The sequence below is a fragment of the Rhinolophus sinicus genome, linkage group LG07 (genome assembly GCF_036562045.2).
Source record: "Rhinolophus sinicus isolate RSC01 linkage group LG07, ASM3656204v1, whole genome shotgun sequence".
Taxonomy (NCBI): domain Eukaryota; kingdom Metazoa; phylum Chordata; class Mammalia; order Chiroptera; family Rhinolophidae; genus Rhinolophus; species Rhinolophus sinicus.
The window spans coordinates 13955519-13974877 of record NC_133757.1 but is presented as its reverse complement, the minus strand read 5'-3'; the positions used below and the strand labels follow the sequence as shown (position 1 = coordinate 13974877).

Below are 19359 nucleotides of genomic sequence, written 5' to 3'. Positions count from 1 at the left end.
ATTTCTCTTTTAAAAATAAAATGTCATGGAAGACATTTGGCCTTATACAAGTGGAGGAGAGAGTCACATTGACGTTGGAAAAAGCAGTCAAGGAATCCGAAGGTTCACGTACAGAGCCCGTCTGTAACCTGGAGCAAGCTAGCTTGGAGGGGATAAGGAAAAGGCCATGTCCCTTCAGAGAGTCTGAGAAACTAACAGATAAGAGTCAAGGAAAACTCAACATAAAATACCTTTGGACCCACAGTCGTCAGGTAACAAGCTTAGTTTTCAGTTTCACTTTACTCCTTCCAACTTTTGAAGAGAGCTTGGGGAGCATGGCGGACAAATCATTCTAAATTCTAACACATCTCCCAGGGCGTCGTGCTCGGGAATGCTGACATGGAAGTCAGGTCTAGGCGATGGGCCCACTTTGCCAGTCACAAGCTGGGTGACCTTGGACAATGCCCTGCCTCTCTGTGGACCTCCATTTTCATATCCAAAAAATGAGGGAATAAGACTCCATTCATTCATTCATATAACACATTTTTAACCAAATTCCCGACTAGAACCTCTTGTATTATATAATATTTAATAAAAGTGACAGATTTGACTTGTTCCTGATCTTAGAAGGAAAGCATTTAGCCTTTTATCATTAAGTTTGATATCAGCTGTGAGTTTTTTCATAAATGCCCTTTTCAGGTTGAGTTATTTCCACTGTAATCTAGTTTATTTAGTGTATGCATCCTGACAGGGTGTTGGGTTTTATCAGATGCTTTTTCAACATAAATCGAGTCGATCCTATGGTTTTTGTTCTTTATTTTATTAATACGATGGGTTGCATTAATTGATTTCTGGATGTTAAGCAGCCCTGCATTCCTGGGATCAGTCACACTTGGTCATGATTTATAATCCCATTTATAGATCGCTGACTTTGACTTGCTAATATTCTGTTAAGGATTTTTGCCTCTATATTCATAAGGGATATTGGTCTGTAGTTTATCACAAATACTTATTGAGTAACTTCTATGCCAGGCATTAATCTAGGTATTGGGGATTCAGCGATATTTCAGAACAGTTAAAAAAATCTTCTTTCCTGGAACTTACATTTGAGTGGGTGACTAGCAAGGATGCTATCCCCTTGCATTTGACAATTTTTTCTCTGTCCTCTCAATGATACCCCCTGATCCAGCCTCAGGGCTTACGCGCTAGATTTTTGGTGAACTGGATGTCAGTGTCTGGGGATTAGAAGGGACCTGCTTTCTTTTTTAAACATCCACATAGAAAAGGGCACACATGAATTTTCACTAACTGACACACCCTTGTAGCCAACACCTGTATCGAGAACAAAATAGACCAGCATCTGAGAAAATCCTTATGTCCCTTCTAGTCCCAAACCCTCGCACCATCGGAAAACCACCTCCAACTTCTAATACCAGGTATTAGTTTTTTGAACTTTATAAAAGAGTCATACTCTCGGTGCCCTTTTGCATATTGGTTCTTTCACTGTATTTGTGAGATTCATTCATGTGGCTTCATGTAATCATGGTTTGTTTATTTTCATGATTTTTGTATATACATTGTATCCATTCTATTATAATTGGACGTTTGGATTATTTCCTGTTTGGGGCTATGACTCCACAGTATGGCTGTGCACTTATGTGGCTCTGTCTTTTGGTAAACATGTTTGCTCACTTTGGCGTATGTACCCAAGAGCAGAATTGCTCTGTCATAGGATATATTTCAGTTCAGTTTTAGTAGATTCTGCCGTTTTCAATTCCGGGTGCTATATATGATCACCAACTCACAGTAGCCATTCTGGTATCACATTATGATTTTAATTATCATCTTATAAAACTAAGATTTATGTTCCTTTTAAATGTGACAATTAAACAGAGCCATCTGTTTACCCCAGGTATTTTCTTCACAGATATTGCAGCTATTTACCCCTTTCATGCTAGTGGTAAAATCAAGAGGCCATTGCTGTCCAAATTTCTTCCACAGCCCCTGACTGTCTTTATATCTCCGCAGTAAGAAGAAAAATGACTCTGAGAAATCAATCAAAGCCACCCGGAAGCGAGTGCCTATGTATCAGTATAACATGGATTTTGAGAAAGTGGGCAAATGCATCATAATAAACAACAAGAACTTCAGCAGATTGACAGGTAGGTGTTATGGGCATGGGCTCACCTTTCCTGTTCCCTTCCAGTTTCTTCAACTTGTGTTAAGACTTGTATAAGACGTTCAGCAGAGAATGCTGTGCCCGTCTGTTGGGCAGACAGCCTCTCTGTAGATGGGATTCGCATGTCCAAGAGAAAGGGATGCAGAGAAACTGGGAGCTTTCCGTCTAAAGTCCTACCATGTGCATTAGCTGATGTGGGACTTGGAACAAAGGGCTGAGAATCAAGGGGAGCTATTTGGCCCTGACTGGAGGTGAGAGTTAGCACTTAGCTGCACTTGGCCCCTGACGGGATGATGCTGGCATACGGTGCTCAGCCGGGGTTGCTCATCATGAGCTGGTGCTTGGTTCCCACAGGTATGAGCGTCCGGAATGGAACGGACAAAGATGCTGATGCCCTTCGCAAGTGCTTCCAAAACCTGGGTTTCAACGTGACCGTCTATAATGACTGCACTTGTGCGAAGATGAAGACTCTGCTGAAGCAAGGTGCGTGCCTCCCCACTCGTCCCTCAGTCTTTGTCCTGCCCCAGCTGGTCAGAAGGCTGCTTTCCCAGGACACAGGGGTTTCAGCATGGGAAGCCTTTCCTTCCTCAGGGCCACTGCAGGCCTGTCTCCAGAGTAGAAAACTTTAGCTCTCTCTCTTAGAAAACTTAGATCTCTCTCTACAAAGAGAAAATCAACTTAGATGCCAGCAAGAGAAGTAGGTTCTGTATATACAGAACCGTCTCAATTTCAAAAGGCTGATTCCCGGAGAAGTAACAATCTAGGTCCTTCTGCCCAGAACAGAGTTTAAGGGTAAACTTTGCTCCGGTGGCAGGTAGAGAAGAATAATCCTCATATGCCTCAGAACTACTTTACTCCATCCCCCAGCCCTGGCTACCACCATTCTGCTTTCTGCCTCTATGAACTTGACTCCTCTAGGGACCTCATAAGTGCAATCATCAAGTATCTGTCCTTTAGTGACTGGCTCGTTTCACTTAGCGTGATGTTTTATTTTCCTTAACAAATACTTGCGTGATACTTATTATGTGGCCTGCCTTGCAAATATGAACTCATCTGTTAGGGATATTGTTTCCATTTTACAGACAAGGACACCAAGGCACAAAATGGCAAAGGAACTTGCTCAGTGTCACAGACCTGACAAACAGCAGGGCCACCCCCTTCAACACCCCAAAGTGCCTCCCAGCAGCTGCCTGAACCCCTCCCACACTTGAGGCTCACTGCTTCATGAGGCAACCCCATTCTGGTTTCAGACTGAGTGAGAAGTCTAGAATTCTCTCTCTCTCTGACTTCTCTCCCCTGGTCTCCTCTCTAGAGGGTTGCTCCTGCCCCTGAACACCCGTTTGTCCGTGGCAGCTGCCAGGCTGGAAGGGAATACTACAGCTGAGGACCCACAAGACTTAGGTTTTAACTTTGCAATGTTCAAATCGCTTGCTTGCAGCTTCTGAAGAGGACCACAGTAATTCAGCCTGCTTTGCCTGTGTCTTATTAAGCCATGGAGAAGAAAACTTAATTTATGGAACAGACGGCATGATAGCAATAAAGGACCTGACGGGCCATTTTAGGGGCGATAGATGCAAAAGCCTCTTAGAGAAACCCAAACTCTTCTTCATTCAGGTAATCCCTTTTCAAAGTCAGTACAATTGAAAATTGGAAAGATTACCAAGTCACTTGGATTGTATCCTTTTTACAAATCTACGTGCTGTTTCAATTTGGGTATGAAAATCTGGGTTTTGTTTTTCTACCTCTAAACACTTGGCAGCTGTATTTGCTTCCGATACCAAATCATGAGGGTTTCTTGACTTTGAATACTCTTATTTGCTTGGCTTGCTAATTGAACTCAGCATTCATTTAGGCATTCATCAGATTTATCATTGAGCTCCTAGTACATGCCAAGCACAGTTCTAGGCGCGGGGACACAGCAGTGAACAGCTCACACGTTGCCTTTCCCAACGCCATGGAATGATGTCTGCTTTGATATTCAGGCATGCCGGGGGACAGAGCTTGATGACGGGATCCAGCCTGACTCGGGGCCTGTCAATGACACCGATGCCAGTCCCCAGTGTAAGATCCCGGTGGAGGCCGACTTTCTCTTCGCCTATTCCACAGTTCCAGGTATCACCTCCATTGTCTGCTAACTGGACCACGCCGTTCCACCATCAAAATGCTGCAGTGCTAAATTACTGCAAACATAGTGGCTTAACACACACACATGTACGTCTGATCATACGGTGCTGGAGGTCAGAATTCCAACATGGGTTGGCAGGGCTGTGTTCCTTCTGGAGCCTCTAGAGGGGAAAATCCACGTCCTTGTTTTTTGCAGCATGGTAGACTCTTCTGCATTCCGTGGCTTATGGCCCCCTTCCTCCAGCTTCAGAGCCAGCAACTTCACAGCTCTCTGACCCTTTTTTCATTCCTGCATGGCTCTCTCTGACCACAGCTGGGAGAAGGTCTCTTTTAAGGACTCCTATGATCAGATTGGGCCCACCTGGATAATTCAGGCTACTCTCCTCTCCATAACCTTAATCACATCTGCAAAGTCCCTTTTGCCACAGCAGGTAACATTCAGTCACAGATTCCTCAGTGAGAACATGGACGTCTCGGGGGGCCATTATTCTGCCTAGCACAGGGATATTTTCACTTTTCTCTCCAAGAGAGCAGAATTCTCTTATTATTACTATTCTCATTGGTAATTGGAAGAACAGACATTTCTATAGTATTTTAAATTTATACAGTGTTTTTCATATTTTGTACCTCATACCATCCTTACGATAACTATGTAAGTGGTTAGGAAAGGTGTTACTGCTGTTCTAATTTTACAGATTAAACAAATGAGCTTGGGTGAGCCTAAGTGATGTGTTCAAGGTCACATAGATATTTCGGTACGTAATGGAGGTATAGATCAGACCAGAATTCCTTTACACTGCAAGCTATATAAACAGGCAGTAGAAACGCTAGTGGTGAGCGGCCTGCGCATTATTCACCGAGCTCCGTGTTTGCCTGAGTCAGTTCGATGAAAGGCCTTCCTGTGTTTGGGGGAAAAACCATCACTAAGTTAGAACTCTCCCAGCTATAGTAGTATGTCAAATGCTTTACACAGAGGGCTTGGTTATAGTAAATAGGTCAGTGTGTTTGGAAAACCGTCTCTGGCAGGACCTATATATGGCATGTTGTGAGAATGGTAACTTTACAAATTTTAAGGATTGTTTAAGAAAATAATTTGGTCTTCCTGCTCTTGAGAGCGAAGCAGTGTCATTGGGGCATCTATCTGCGAACAAACCCCGTGGTAGCATTGTAGGTGCTCTGAGCAGGGTCTGGGGGAAGTAAAGGAAGAACCGTGAACTCTCAGGAGGCAGGTGAGAGAGTCTGTCCTAAAAGAGAGCTGCTGTAACTGAGTCTGGAAAAATCAGACAGGGTAGGGGGATGGTTTCACCAGGCAGAGTGCTGAGGGGTCAGCTGCCCAAAGCACTGGTAAAACTCAAAAGGCTGGACCACAGGGTGTGTTAGTTAGCTCAAGCTGCTGTAACAAAACAAAACACAGACTAGGGGGCTTAAACAACAGAAATGTGTATCTCCCAGTTCTGGAGACTGGGAGGTTCAAGATCAAGGTGCCGGCTAGTTTGGTTTCTGATGAGGGCTCTCTTCCTGGTTTGTAGATGACTGTGTACTCACATAGCAGAGAGACAGAGGTTACAGCACAGGGTGTGCCAGGGCATTGGCAAGATTCAAACCTGGACACATGAGCAGGGAGCCCCACTGCGGTGGGCTCTGTGTGCTGTGCCAAGCAGCCTAAACTTCACCTTGAAACAGAGTGCAAGGAACTCTTCTCGATAGGAGAGTCACAGGATGAGATCTGCATATTAGAATCGTTATCACAGAGACCATATAGGATGGGTTAGAGAACATGAACCCAGGGGCAGTAACGAAATAGAGATGGTCGTACATATCTAGCCTCAGCAGGCTATTCCATTGAATGAGATAACTTGTGTGACATCCCCCACAAATGAAATGCATTGTCGTACTGCTTATGCCTCAGTGCCCAGGTCTTCATGCTGGCAGTTGTCAGTACTGTGTGCTGCAGGAAAGAGCTCTGAGTGTACCACGGTCACATTACACAAATAGGTTATTTCTATTTTTTATACATTTATTCAATAACTGATTGCCATAAACAATAATATGACACAGTTCTCATGAAACTGATGTGCCTTATTGACAGCGAGAGGAAGAAGCACAGCTCATCACTTAAACCAAATACAACTTTCTGTTTCACACTGTCTTTTTAAGTTGGGGTATAGAGGTGTTGGGATCTTCCCTGCCCCAAACAAAAACTAGTCGGTCCACAGCTTTGCTGCTCGTGCTAAGAGATTAAATAATATTGCGGTCACTTTTAAAGTCACAGTCACAGTACTTAACCAGGTTGTCCAGTCTGAGGTACCAACTAAAACCCCATACCTGACTTGGCTTTACATTTCTCACAATTCCAGATCAGCCCTGCAATCAGGCTGAGGTGCTAAGGGGCCTTGATCGTTCAGTTTTCTCACATCGTCTCCCACTTGTCAAATCCGTTTTTCAATTCTCCAAAGTCGAAGATGGGAGGGAGGGAGGCAAGTTAAGGTCCCGTGGTCACCTGGCTTCTTGTGCTCTGGACCATTGAGATGATAAAGCCTGGTGCTTTCCTCCTGGGCGTTTTCATGAGAACAGGGTTACCTGGGGCCCACTCTTCCTTGGCCCTTGGATTTGCTTCTGCATTCCTGGTTGTGCATTGTGGCCATCCTCCACGGTACTTGTCCAGCCTCTTTCTGCGGAGGTCTCCTTGCCCCTTCAAGAGATCCTGTTGGACAGGACCCAGGGCAAATGGAGAGCCAGCTTCCTCTGCTATGGACCACCTGTGGTCCATGAGAAGCACACCCTTCGCCCTACTTGCTGGCCCTCCCAGAGCAGTAGGCTCTCCTGACTCTGCCCTAAGGCAGTTGGTTAGTCACCTCTTGCCTCTAGATTTCTTCAGCAGGAACCAGCCTCCAATTCTCCCTCAATAGCAGGGAGAATTCTCTGCAGTTTCCTGCAAACTTCCGAGGCTTGGATTAGAAAGTAGCACTCACCCCAAAGCATGCTGAGGAGTTCCTGAGTTAGGGAGGGGTTCTCCAGCATTTCCTTTGGAAAGCTTCATGTGCCAACTTGTCTCACGCTCACGTAGTTAAATATGTGACATGTATCCATCCCAGAACATCAAAGCTTTTGTTGAGCATCTTCACACAATCATTTCATTCTAAAATGTTTGCTCTCTGAGCACACCATCACCATCCTCATTAGGGACTTGCATGCAGAGTCAGTGGAATCCTTTCAGAAAAGCCCCAAACCCTGAGCGCTCATGCTCAATAGTGAGCAGAGCCTCGGCCAGGTCAGCTCATCTGATCTTCTCTCTCCTCTCCTGTTGCAGGCTATTATTCCTGGAGGAGCCCCGGAAGTGGTTCCTGGTTTGTGCAGGCCCTCAGCTCCATCCTGAACGAGCACGGAAAAAGTCTGGAGATCTTGCAGATCCTCACCAGAGTGAACAACAGGGTGGCCACGCAGTTCCAGTCTCAGAGTGATGACCCGCGCTTCCACGAGAAGAAGCAGATCCCGTGTGTGGTCTCCATGCTCACCAAAGAACTCTACTTCGGAAAATAACCATTCCAGGAGTGTACTCTAGCTCAGATATGGATCATTTATTTGTTATGAATGAGAGTCTCTCTCTTTCTCTCTCAATCTCTTTTTTTTTTTTTTGGATGCTCTTGAAACATCCAGCAGTTCTAAAGGATTTTAATTTTAGGAAAATTTATTGATTCAAGGGGAAAACAAACTCTCTGGTGCTGTCTTAGGGTCTCTGAATTTTCAGAGACCTTTTTTTTTTTTTTTACCAATGGTTTCTACTTGACTTTGTAATTTTCTATTAAGATTATTTTCTGATTATATTATTATTCTTGTTGTCGCACTTAATACATACAACAAAAATGACCTCTGCAGATGACTCTTGGCTGTGTCCACCGTGGTTGGTAAATCATCAGATTCCTATTTGTACCTGGCAAAGAGAGTCGCAGTGCTTGACAAAACACAGCCGAGGGACTGTTCAGTCCCCTGTATTGCAGAAAGTGGGTATTGAGTGAGGTTTGAGTGATTTTTCTTCAGTGGCTGGGGGCAGATTCTCAAGCAGAAATTTCCCAATAAGTTAGGAAAATAGTGTAATGATTCTAATATGTATCCGTCCGGATCCAGTCAGAAAAACAGAAACCGTTCTAGGTGTTTCAGTAGAGGGAATTCACTAGAGGAAATTGACGTGCGTAGATGACAAAAGAGAAGCCAAATAAAAGGCGGGTTGTGAGGAGGTGTGGTTCCCTGAGCCCAGAAGCTGAGGTCACCCACAGGCGCTGGGACTATGGTAGGGGCTGTCTGGTGAGCACTGCGACCACTGACGAGTTACAGAAAATGGAGCCATGGCAGGGACGGAGCCCGGGCAACACCAGATGAGTTAGAAATGGAGAAATATCCTGTTACCACTTCTGCCCTTGTCTTCCTGTAGCACCTTACCCTTCCGCCCTACCTGGAATCCAGCTAAGAAGGGCCCTGGGCAGTGTAAGAGCAAAGCAAGAGACAGTGAGGCAGGGAGGAACGAGGAGTGGATAGAAGCCTGACCATAATGTGAATAGAAGTATCATAATCCTTGATGTGCAGCGATCCCTCCATTCAATCATTTATTCATTCAGTCATCAGATAATCTGTGTACGACTATTGCCCGCGATGTGCAAAATAATCTCTTAGTTTTAAGATACACCTGGAACTTTTTAAGTTATTCCAAGCCTTATCCTGAGTAAATTTTGTGTTGGTGGTGTTCTCTTTTCAATTCTTGATAAATTACTATTTTATTCTCCGAATAACTGGTGAGCAGACAAATGTTCATATTTATTAACGTGGTTACTTAATTCCTAACCTGCTCAGTTTGCTTTCCTTTTGCAGTGTTTTATGGCGATCAGAAAATGAGAAAACAGGATAAGACTTGACCTCAACACAAAATATAATTCACATTTCTTTTGATGTTAGAACACTAAGAAAACAATAAGCAATTTCTTTGGAAGCTGAAACTCTTCATATAAAGGGTTAACCAACTTATAAAACTGTGATGGGCTGCCATTTATTAATTTGGCAACAAAATCAGATGGTATAAAAGTATCTTCTTTCACTAGAAAAACTAATTTAGGGCCAGTGTATTAGACTTGTCCCTGGTTTCCTGCCATCTAAAATATACCCAATGTTCAAAATTTAAGTGGAGATCATGAATCAAGAATGAGCAAGCATCTGTCCTGCTTTTCCCAGAATTCACAGGCTGTTCTGTGGAAAACAGACTATCTAAAGTCCCTATCATAGAAATAAATGTGCCTACGTGCATTGTCATTTGAAGTAAAAATCATAGCACTCTAGTTATTTGCCTTGGAAGCTTTAGTAAAGAGAAATGATCCCAAGCATCAGTGTTAATTTTTTTTTTAAACTCTGACCAGTTATAGGCATTCGGTTTATAAATAATGAATGTTACCTCATGTCCCTTAGTCCAGAGACATAAATCACTGTTAAGAAAGAACCTTCATCCTTGACTCCATCATGGGGCAGACACTTGTTTACCAAAATTAGAAATCCTGTTCCAAGCATGTGTTCAGTCACAACCTTCATTCTTAAACTTGCTGATTTTGTATCATCTGAAATTCTGATGACAAGTTACCCTAATGGAGAACTCCATCCTGGTGAATATACATTCCTAGTTGCCATTCTTGTTTGGAACTCAAGCCCCCCTCTTACCAGAGTAACAGGCAGACAGAGCTCTGTTGTCATGTGAGGAAGATAACAGATCAGTGGTGACATAATGGGTTTAGATCTGTTTCTCTGTGTTTTTTTCTCAGTGCCACTAAACTACTGTTAAGTGTCAGCTTTAGTCCTGCCCTGAGCTTTATCTGAGTAAGTTTTCCCTAAACCATCATAAGCCTATTTTTGTTTATAAATTGCCTCAAATAGGTCTCAAAATAAAGTGCTGAGGTTCAGTGTATCTGTGTGGGTTGCAGCCTCAAGGAAACCCAGGCCTCTGTGAGAAAGAAAATGATGTCCGTTGACCAGGCATGGACACTGGTTGACAAATCTTTATTTTGTCCAATCTTGCAGTGTCATCTGAAATCTTGTCCAGCTACTCTGGCTACCAAGGATTGCCTGTTGACCTCCTAGGAGTATACCCTGCCCTCTAGCTTTTCCTCTGTCAGGCCCTTTTCCAGCAGACTTCTGGCTAGGTGAGAAGCTGTGATGCTCACCAGTTTAAAGCAGCAATTCATCTGTGTATTAGGCAGCGTAACACATACTATTAACGCAGGTATCACTCATTTCTGAAGGAATGAGATCCTTCAGAAATGTTCTTCAAAGGTGTGCAAAGTAAAGGGTTCTTTGACACTTTGCCTCGTAAGTATTTGAGTATCTTCCCCTGGGAGCTTGGCAGAAATGCAGAATCTCAGGCCCCACCCCAGACCTACTCAACCAGAATCTGCATTTTAACCAGATCTCCAGGAGATCCATGTGTTCATTACACCGTGAGAAGCTCAGTTTGGGGGGCGAGGATCACTTGTATACACATTGTTGCTTCCCGGAGCTGATGACGTATATACTTAAAAAGAATTAGTGAAAGAACATACATGTTTTGGGGCTTTCATGAAGACGTGTTTTCAAACATCTCTGAACCTTCAGCATATCCTCTTGTAAAACTACATGATACCCTTAATTTACATGGTATACTTTCTATGCCCTTCTCCATGTTAAATGAGCCTCTGTTGAGCGATGTAATAGGATTGTTTATATGTTCTCAAAGTTTCCACAAATGTGAATTGCAGCCTTTAAAATGTCTTCATAAACAGAACAGGATTAAGGGAGCCATTCCTTGCACGTTTTCATTGGCGGCAGGCGCTGTTATGCATTGAAGCCACAGAGTTTGTCTATTTCCATCTATCCTTGGAGCCAGGAGACACACAGAGAATTATTCTCTCTCCCTGCCAGTGTACTATCAGGCCGTAGATCACCCTTTTGATAGACCTCAGGGCTTTGTTTTAGGATCAGATGGCAAATAATTCCTTTTGATTCAAATCATTAACACACTCCAAGAGCACATTTGGGAGGCCCCAGCGACCACCACAGTCCTGATGTGGCCATACAAACTCCGCTCACTTGCAGGGTCATGTATAAATAGCTCTCTAAAAGTATATGATCAACATCTGAAGACACAAAAGCCAAATATGATGAGTTGGCTTTGGTGTGACTTTTGGTTTTATATGGCACTATAAATATTTATGGAACTACAATTTTCTAATAAATTTGTTTTAAGCATAGAAAAGCCAAACTCTGCCAAAGGATTTAGATTTGGAAGGTGCATGGGGTTATGGCTGCAGACACACAAGGCTGAGCATTTCTTGCGCCTTGATGGTCCAAATCGTGGATGGCTTGGGGGTGAGGAAAGATGTGGGAGAGAGGAAAGTGTAAGCAGTCTGATAGCTTTGGTCTAAATTGCTAGTTCCAGCTTAAATTGTTTAAGGCATATCTAAATCAGCATAGCATCACATTTTTATCTCAGGATCTAGGGTTAGCAGAGGTGTTTTAATCATCAGTACTTAAAAATTCGGCTCTGAGTCCAATCCAAATTCCAAGTCCAGCCCTGCCATTTGACTTTTTAACACCATGTACCTTAGGCAACTCTTCAGTTTCCCCATCAACACATGAGGTTAGTAACACTGTGAAGATTAAATGAGAGAACGTATGTGAAGTGCTTAGCACAATGCCTAGCATAAAACACTCAAAATGTAGGTATCAAGACGACGATGATGATGACCATGAGACAACTACAACAATGACATGAATGGACAGGGCAAGAATAGAAGACCCTCCACCCTCTTTCTGCTTCAAGGACTGTTCCCTTGACCATGTCTTCTAGTCTATGCCCTTCAAGGTGAGGTCTCTCAGAAGTGCAGGGAGACCTGCACCAAAATCTCAATACCAAAGATGGAGTTATGCACCAAACTTTTAAACAGCTTTAGTAAATGCCAGGTGTTGTGTTAGCGGTGGGGCTAAAACGGTGACTCAGAAATGATGCTTTCCCCAGAGGCAGTAAGCACATCACTAGTAAAACAGTGGCTGTAACAGAGTTGTGTGTACAGTACTCTCGAATACAGATGACGGGGGTGTCCCTCTGCTTGGGGAGTCAGAGAGGGATTTCCCAGAAGAAACATCCACTCCTTTTCTATTTTAGCCTCCCAGCAAGGCCGAGAAAAAGCAGAAGAGAAGGGGAACGAAGGAAGGTCATCAGGGAGAAGATGGTTCCTTTACTCTAGTGATTCTCAAACTTGAGGGTACCTGAGAAACCTGGAGGATCTGTTAATGAAACAGATTCCTGCGCCCAATTCACCCCCATTGTAATTAAGTATTTCTGGGGCAGAGACCAGGAATCTACACGTTTAACAAACCTGCCTGAAGATTCTGATGTAAGTGGTCCTAGGGTAGCATGCTTTATACTGATACCCAAGGTTCCCTTGCAGATCAGCCAGCAAAGTGTGAAACTGCGGGAAAAGACCACCAAAGGGCCACCCATGCATTGGTTACTCACAGACCCCATCACTGAATCAGTTTGGGCTGCTGCAACAAATTGCCATGGACTCGGTGGCTTGAACGACAAATTTTTATTTCTCACAGTTCTGGAGGCTGAAAGTCCGAGATCAAGGCATTGGCAGATTCAGTGTCTGGTGAGAGTCTGCTCCCTGGGTCATTGACTTCACCTTTTTGCTGTATCCTCACATGGCAGAAGGGGTGAGGGAGCTCCCTGGGGTATCCTTTATAAGTGCTCAAATCCTAGTCGTGAGGGTTCCACACTTACGACCTACTCACTTCCCAAAGGTTGCACCTCCCAATACCATCACATTGGGAATTAGCATTTCAACATACGAGTTTTGGGAGGACACAAACTTTCAGTCCATAATACTCGACTAGCCATCCTACCCCCAGTTTGGCAAAGGCACAAGTATGCTCAGAACTAGAGAACTCTTGCCCAGAAACTTCCAGAGCCTGAACAGGAATTTCGAGCCCAGGGCAACTTTTGAGGAAATCTGTGAAGTGTAAGGGAGGAGTGGACCAGCAGATAGATTGCAATGAGTGGATCCAGGTGCACTAGCTTCTCCAGCTGGTGTCAGCAGGCACACCTCTTTCCTTTTCCTGTCAAATCACTTAGGCAATCATTTCTAAACAAGACGGGCCACTTACATTTTTCCAGTACCAATTAGGTACCCCAATGCAAAATGCTCCCTTTATCAATATTACTGGTATTTTTAAAGGAACCTTTCATAATTAGTATTAATTAGACCACTATTAAGTAGGGAATGAAAAAAATGATTCCCAAGTGAATGTTTTTTATGCTAGGGTGTAGGACCAACTTAAAAGCTTAGGAAAATCAGCTTTTGTAAATGATCTTTTCTGAAGCTTCCAGCTGTATTAAGTGCTGACAGTTTTTAAGCACTGAGATGAAAGAGACAAAGTCTTTTTCTTTCGTGTTGCTAATTGCAATTTTACTTGGCATTAGAAGCCTGCTTTCCTCTTGAGACATTTGCCAGCACACATTAATTACACAAATATTTACAGACTGCTAAAGCGCAGGGGCAGCTTATACCAAAAAAGATATGGAACACTTGAAAAAAAAAAAAAAAGCTTCTTTGACACATTATATTTGTGGCCAGTTACCCAGAATCAGCATAAACTATTTGCCCCTTCGCCTCAGCAAATGTGTTTAAAGAACATTGTCCCTGGGTTGATTTAGTGTGTCCTTGGCTGGCAATGGCTGCTGAAGTCTTTCTTCAAGAGCTTTGTGGGTGACACTTCTTTTTTTTTTTTTCAGGGTTAAAAATAAGGTTTCCAAAAATACAGATGCATCTTATGGATTGCTATATTGTCAACATTTTTCATCTTCCAGGCCACCCGCATGGCATGGAAGAGGTTTATCCAGTGGTTATTCCAAATCCCAGGAGCTTCAGAAGGCTAACTTGAGCAAGCTGGAAAACATGTACAGCAAAGCCCCCATGCTCAGTGCCATCTTGCTTTCTTTCCATGCTAGTTAAGAATAAAGGCTCTGGAACCAGGCAGCCGCGTTCAGATCCCAGCTTTGGCACTTCCAAGTTATGTGATCTTGAGGAATCTCTCAAGCTCTCTAAACCTCTGTTTCTTCATCTTAAAACGGAAAGCGTTCTATGTCAGTATCTAGGAAATGGTACCTACCTCCAGGGGTCTTGTGAACAGTAAATGAGATATTGAGTGCCAAGCACTTAGCACGAGGCCTGGCACTGGGGAAGTAGTGAAGAGTGTTTGATCGTGTTTTGTAAACCAGCCTGACCTAATAACTAATTGAGGCCACAGGAAGGAGATTAGGAAGGGGGAGAAAGGGAAGTGCCAGAAGATCTAATACACAGAAGCTCTTTCTGAGGATAATGGCTACTCACGTTAAGGAAAGGAAGAATGTGGGCGGCAGCTAAAGCTGTCAGGTTGCTGGGAGATCACAGGGAGGCAGACCCATGAGCCTAAGCTTCAAAAAAGGAATGGGTAATAAGTGTAGAGATGTCCCATAAAATACAGGCTGCCCAGTGTATGCAGGGTCTTAGCTCCCGCTCCTGGCACAAGGACGCAGGATATGGTGAAGCCAAAAAGGAAAAACGGAGCCATGGATAGGGGGTCATGCCACTATGTTCTCGCTGGCAGCTGGGTTGGAGATGCAGGAAGTAGGATCAACACCATCCGCAATCCATAATCCACTTGCTAACTGCACTTGCCAGCTGCAACCCGCCGTCTGCTTCTCTGCCAACCAACCAACCCTGTAGCGTCCACTTCTCTGCCAACCAATCAACCCCCTAGTGTAGCCATGGCAGTTATATTAGTGACTAATGGTGAACCAGTTACAGCTGATGGCCAACTATCACAGCTGATGGCCATCTACTACCCGAGCCAGCACCTTTCCACGTGAGGTCGAGAGCCTGGAAACTGCAATCTGGGACACTGTCCCCACACCCAGTTAAATTGGAATTTCAGAAAGAACAACATTTTCTTAATGTGAGTACATCCCAAATATTGCTCAGTTTAACTGAGCGTTCTGTTTTGGTGAAGTTATTTTTGACTGCTTTGCTTTGTTTTGTTTTATTATTTTGTTTTTGTTTGTTCATTTGTTTTGCTCAGTTGGGCTACCCCAGCCTAACTCTGCAGACCACTGCTGCAGCTGCCATCACCTCCTCTTGGCCCCGAATGCCCACTGCACAGGGCTGTTGGGAAGCACCACAAAAAATGTGTGGGAAAGGCTTTGCAAACTCTAAAGAACTGAAAATCAAGTCAAGAGGCGTTTCCTTGGGTGGGTGTTGTTATGAAAACTCTAAGTCATGAAGCAAAAGCCAGGTTTTTATGAATTTAAGGAGCTGTATGGAAAATTCCAAGAAGTCTAGGGAGTTTATTCAGAAGGGGGGGGGGGTTTCTAGAGACCCTACTGAGAGGAAATACATGGGATGCTTCTCAACCGTGGCTGTACCTTAGAAGTACCTGGAGATCTGTTCCATCCCCAATGCCCAGGCAACACCCCAGACCAACTAAGGAACTCTGAGGGTGGGACCAGGAATCAGCATTGTTAAACTTCACGTGATTCCAATTTGCAGGCAAGCTTGTAACCCAGTGGTAGAATACACTGGAGTGGGGTAGGTTGAACAATTTAGAAACTTTGGAGCCTGTGGAGGGTCCTAAAGGACAACATACTCTTTAGTGAGAATTGATGTAAAAGGGGAGCAAGGGAAAAATAAAATGAGAGGAGGGAATTATAAAGACATATATTCCATCTGCTTAAAAAAAAAAATCTTAAATTTTAAAACATTTAAAAATAACACAGAGTGCCAAAAAATATATATATACATTTTAAGAAAGGAAAGAACTGTATTAAAATTGTAATACTCAATATACTCGTATACTGATAACAAAAGATAAATACAAGTCATATGTATACATTTTTTTGGCACCCCCAGTATATGTACCAAGGGCAAATGAGTATGGCTATTTTTAAAACCAGGAGATGTGGATGTGTGCTAGAAGCCCTGGATTAGGTAAGAATACCAGGTGAGAAATTTCTGTAATTAATCAATCAGCACCTGACAGCCACATACCCAGTGGAACAGTGGCCCCTCTCACTTGAGAGAGCAAAAGATCCATTTGTGATTGAAAAGGGCTGTGTTGGAGAATTTATACTTTCAGTGGAATCACAGTTGGTTCACAATTTCCCTTCTAAGTTATGACAGGACTTGTGGGAGCTGAAGACCAATTTCTCTTTCAGGCATAAAGATATAGAAGGTGTGGGTGGTTATGTAAAAATGCACTAATTAGTGTTCTGAGAAAACCACACCTACACTAGAAGCCATCATTTATCTTTGACTAACCATGTGTGGGGACAGAGTCCCAGAGAGAAGTTTCCAGGCTCTCGGCCTCATGGCCTCACGTAGAAAGGTGCTGGCTCAGGTGGTAGATGGCCATCAGCTGTGGCTAATTGACCATCAGCTGTAACCAATTAGCCAATTAGCCACTGATATAACTGCCGCGTTGGTTGGTCAGTTGGTCAGTTGGCAGGCAGAGAAGCGGACAGCAGGTTGCAGGTCGTGTGGATCCAGCCACCAGTGAGACTATAGTGGTATGACTCCCTTATCTATGGCTCCGTGGGTGTTCCTTTTTGGCCTAGCCATATCCTGCATTCTCATGTGGGGAGTGGTAGCTGAGGCCCCACAGGCCACCTTGCACAACAAATGGCACAGCGAGCAGGGTCTCCCACACAACACCATGGTAGACACCTAAATGAGAAAAATATATATGTATATGGACAGAACAGGTAATAAAACAGTCTTCGTCCTCATAGTCTTTATATTTTAGTGGAGAAGACAAATAGTTAATATAATTTCATACAGTGAGAAGTGTTATGAATAGCAGGATAAGTAGCTCAGGAATGGTGAGGTGGGAGAGAGGCAGGTTAAGTTAGATAGAATGGCTAGGAAGGGAAAGAACTCTCTAAGGCCTCCATCTGAGTAGAGTGAGGGAGTGGACCACGTGGCTATGTGAAGAAGGAGGTGCCTAGGCAGAGCAAGCAGTGAGTCCAAAGGCCCTGAGGCAACTACCACCTGGGCCTGTTTGAGAAACATCAAGAAAGCCAATGCCATGGAGCAGGATGCAGGGAAATAAGGGTGGAAGGCAGTCAGGATCAGATCAGGTAGGGCTTTCAACCATGCAGAACCCCTTGGATTTCATTCTAATGTGATGGGAAGACATTAGGGGGATTTGAGCAGGGAAGTGATAGGATCCAATGAACTATTGTAAAAGATACTTTGGGTAGCAGATTAAAGAGAGAAAGAATAGAAGCAGGGAGCCCAGCTAGAAGGCTGTTGCAGTGGCCTAGGTGAGAGATAATTGGTTGCAGTGGCCATGAAAGTCATAAGAAGTGGTCAGATGTGGGCTTTATTTTGAAGGTAGAGGGAGCAGGATTTTCTGACAAATTTGAAGTGAGAAAGGGCTAGAAATCGGGGATGACCCCTACTTTATGGCCTAAGCAGGCAGATGAAATGGTGCAGGTTACTGAGACTAGGAAGAGGTTTGGGGGGAAGGGAGAGAATGATGAAAATCAAGATTTCTATTTTGCGCAAATTATTTAAGTGACCTATTAGACATCTATGGCAGACTCTTACATTAAGGGTCCACTATCCATTCTCTGTATTAGTTTCCAATTGCTGCTGTAACAAATTACCACAGATTTAGTAGCTTAACACTCATTTATTCTCTTAGAGTTCTGGAGGGCAGAAATATAAAATCAAGGCACTGGCAGGGCTGTGTTCCTTGTGGAGGCCACAGAGGAAGATCTGTTTCCTTGTTCTTTCCAGCTTCTAGAGGCTGCCCACATTCTTTGGCCCTTGTCCCCTTCCTGCATCTTCATAGCTAGCAGAATAACATCTCTCTCCTCTGACCTCCTGCCTCCCTCTTAATCACCTTTGTGATTACATCAGGCCCACCCAGATAGACCAGGATAATCTCCCCATCTCAAGATCCTTAATTTACTCACAGCTGCAAAGTCCCTTTTGCCTCGGGAGGTAATATATTCACAGGTTCCAGGGATTAGGATGTGGACATCTTTAGAGGGAGTGGGGGTGCATGATTTAGCCTACCATATGTCTCTACTTCCCTATCCTCAAAACCCTGATTGAAGGGAAAATAGCAATGTGCCCAACTAAACAAATTACGCTCCACAGACCTATTTGCTGGTAAAGGTGACAAGAGCATCTTCCCAAAGGAGACTGTAGCAGATGCTGGTAATGACCACCCATCCTCCCTCAAACCAACCACTTCAGTGCACTGGCCTGCTCTCAATTGCCAAGACCCACATGTTCCTCTGGACCTCTCTGGTCTCCTGAGCCCACTTTGCTACGTGTACATCAGGCCAGAAGTGCCAGAAGTTAAGGTCTCTCCCTCTGATCATGGACAGAAGTTGGTCTATAAGTATCCCAGCTCCCTCACCCCTGGGTGGATAAGGGAGGTGGGTGTTGTACACCGGCTTCCAGAGTTTCCCAGTGGGATTCAGTTCCAGTTACCCTCAATGGTATCTTGCCCGATATCACACCTTTTATCAGCTGGCTTTCCTTCTTGGTTGTAAAACAGGGAAAACAATATCTGCCCTGCCTCCCTCACAAGGTTTTTGTGCAAACAGAAAGAGATATTGTACAAATGCTTTGTAAAAGGTAAACTGCAGACTCAATTAAGAGGGTGGTATTATGAGACCCATGGATTATTAGGCCTGTTAGGTACCGAGAGGTCATCTGGTCACCTTCCACCCGCTCAGGGAAAGAAAGGAGACAAGCCCAGTGAGTTGAAGGAGGCCAGAAGCATAAACTCAGTGTCCTGGTTCTGAGTCTGGTGTGTTTTAACTCCATCTGATGTTTATTACCAGGTTCTCTCTTAGATGATTTCTGAGCCTCCTGGGGCCTCTATTTACTCCTGTGAAACATGCAAAGAATGACCTGACACCCACATTGTCATATTATATAAAGTACTTTGGAGAGTCTTCAAACTCAAAGGGGAGCCCAGCCCCTCCCATTAGAGGTGGGCTCACGCACAAA

General features: G+C 44.0%; 1 protein-coding gene across 3 annotated transcripts in view; it reads left to right on the top strand.

The window, feature by feature from the left end:
* Positions 1-10618, top strand: part of CASP7 (caspase 7) — a 33953-nt gene extending 23335 nt beyond the window's left edge. For all 3 annotated transcript variants that reach the window (XM_074339023.1, XM_074339022.1, XM_074339024.1), the window contains exons 3-7: positions 2008-2141; positions 2513-2641; positions 3597-3772; positions 4141-4270; positions 7593-10618. In XM_074339023.1, the coding sequence (XP_074195124.1) occupies positions 2008-2141; positions 2513-2641; positions 3597-3772; positions 4141-4270; positions 7593-7822 (799 nt within the window). In that variant the 3' untranslated portion in view covers positions 7823-10618. The remainder of the gene's footprint in view (positions 1-2007; positions 2142-2512; positions 2642-3596; positions 3773-4140; positions 4271-7592) is intronic.
* Positions 10619-19359: the final 8741 nt, after the last annotated feature.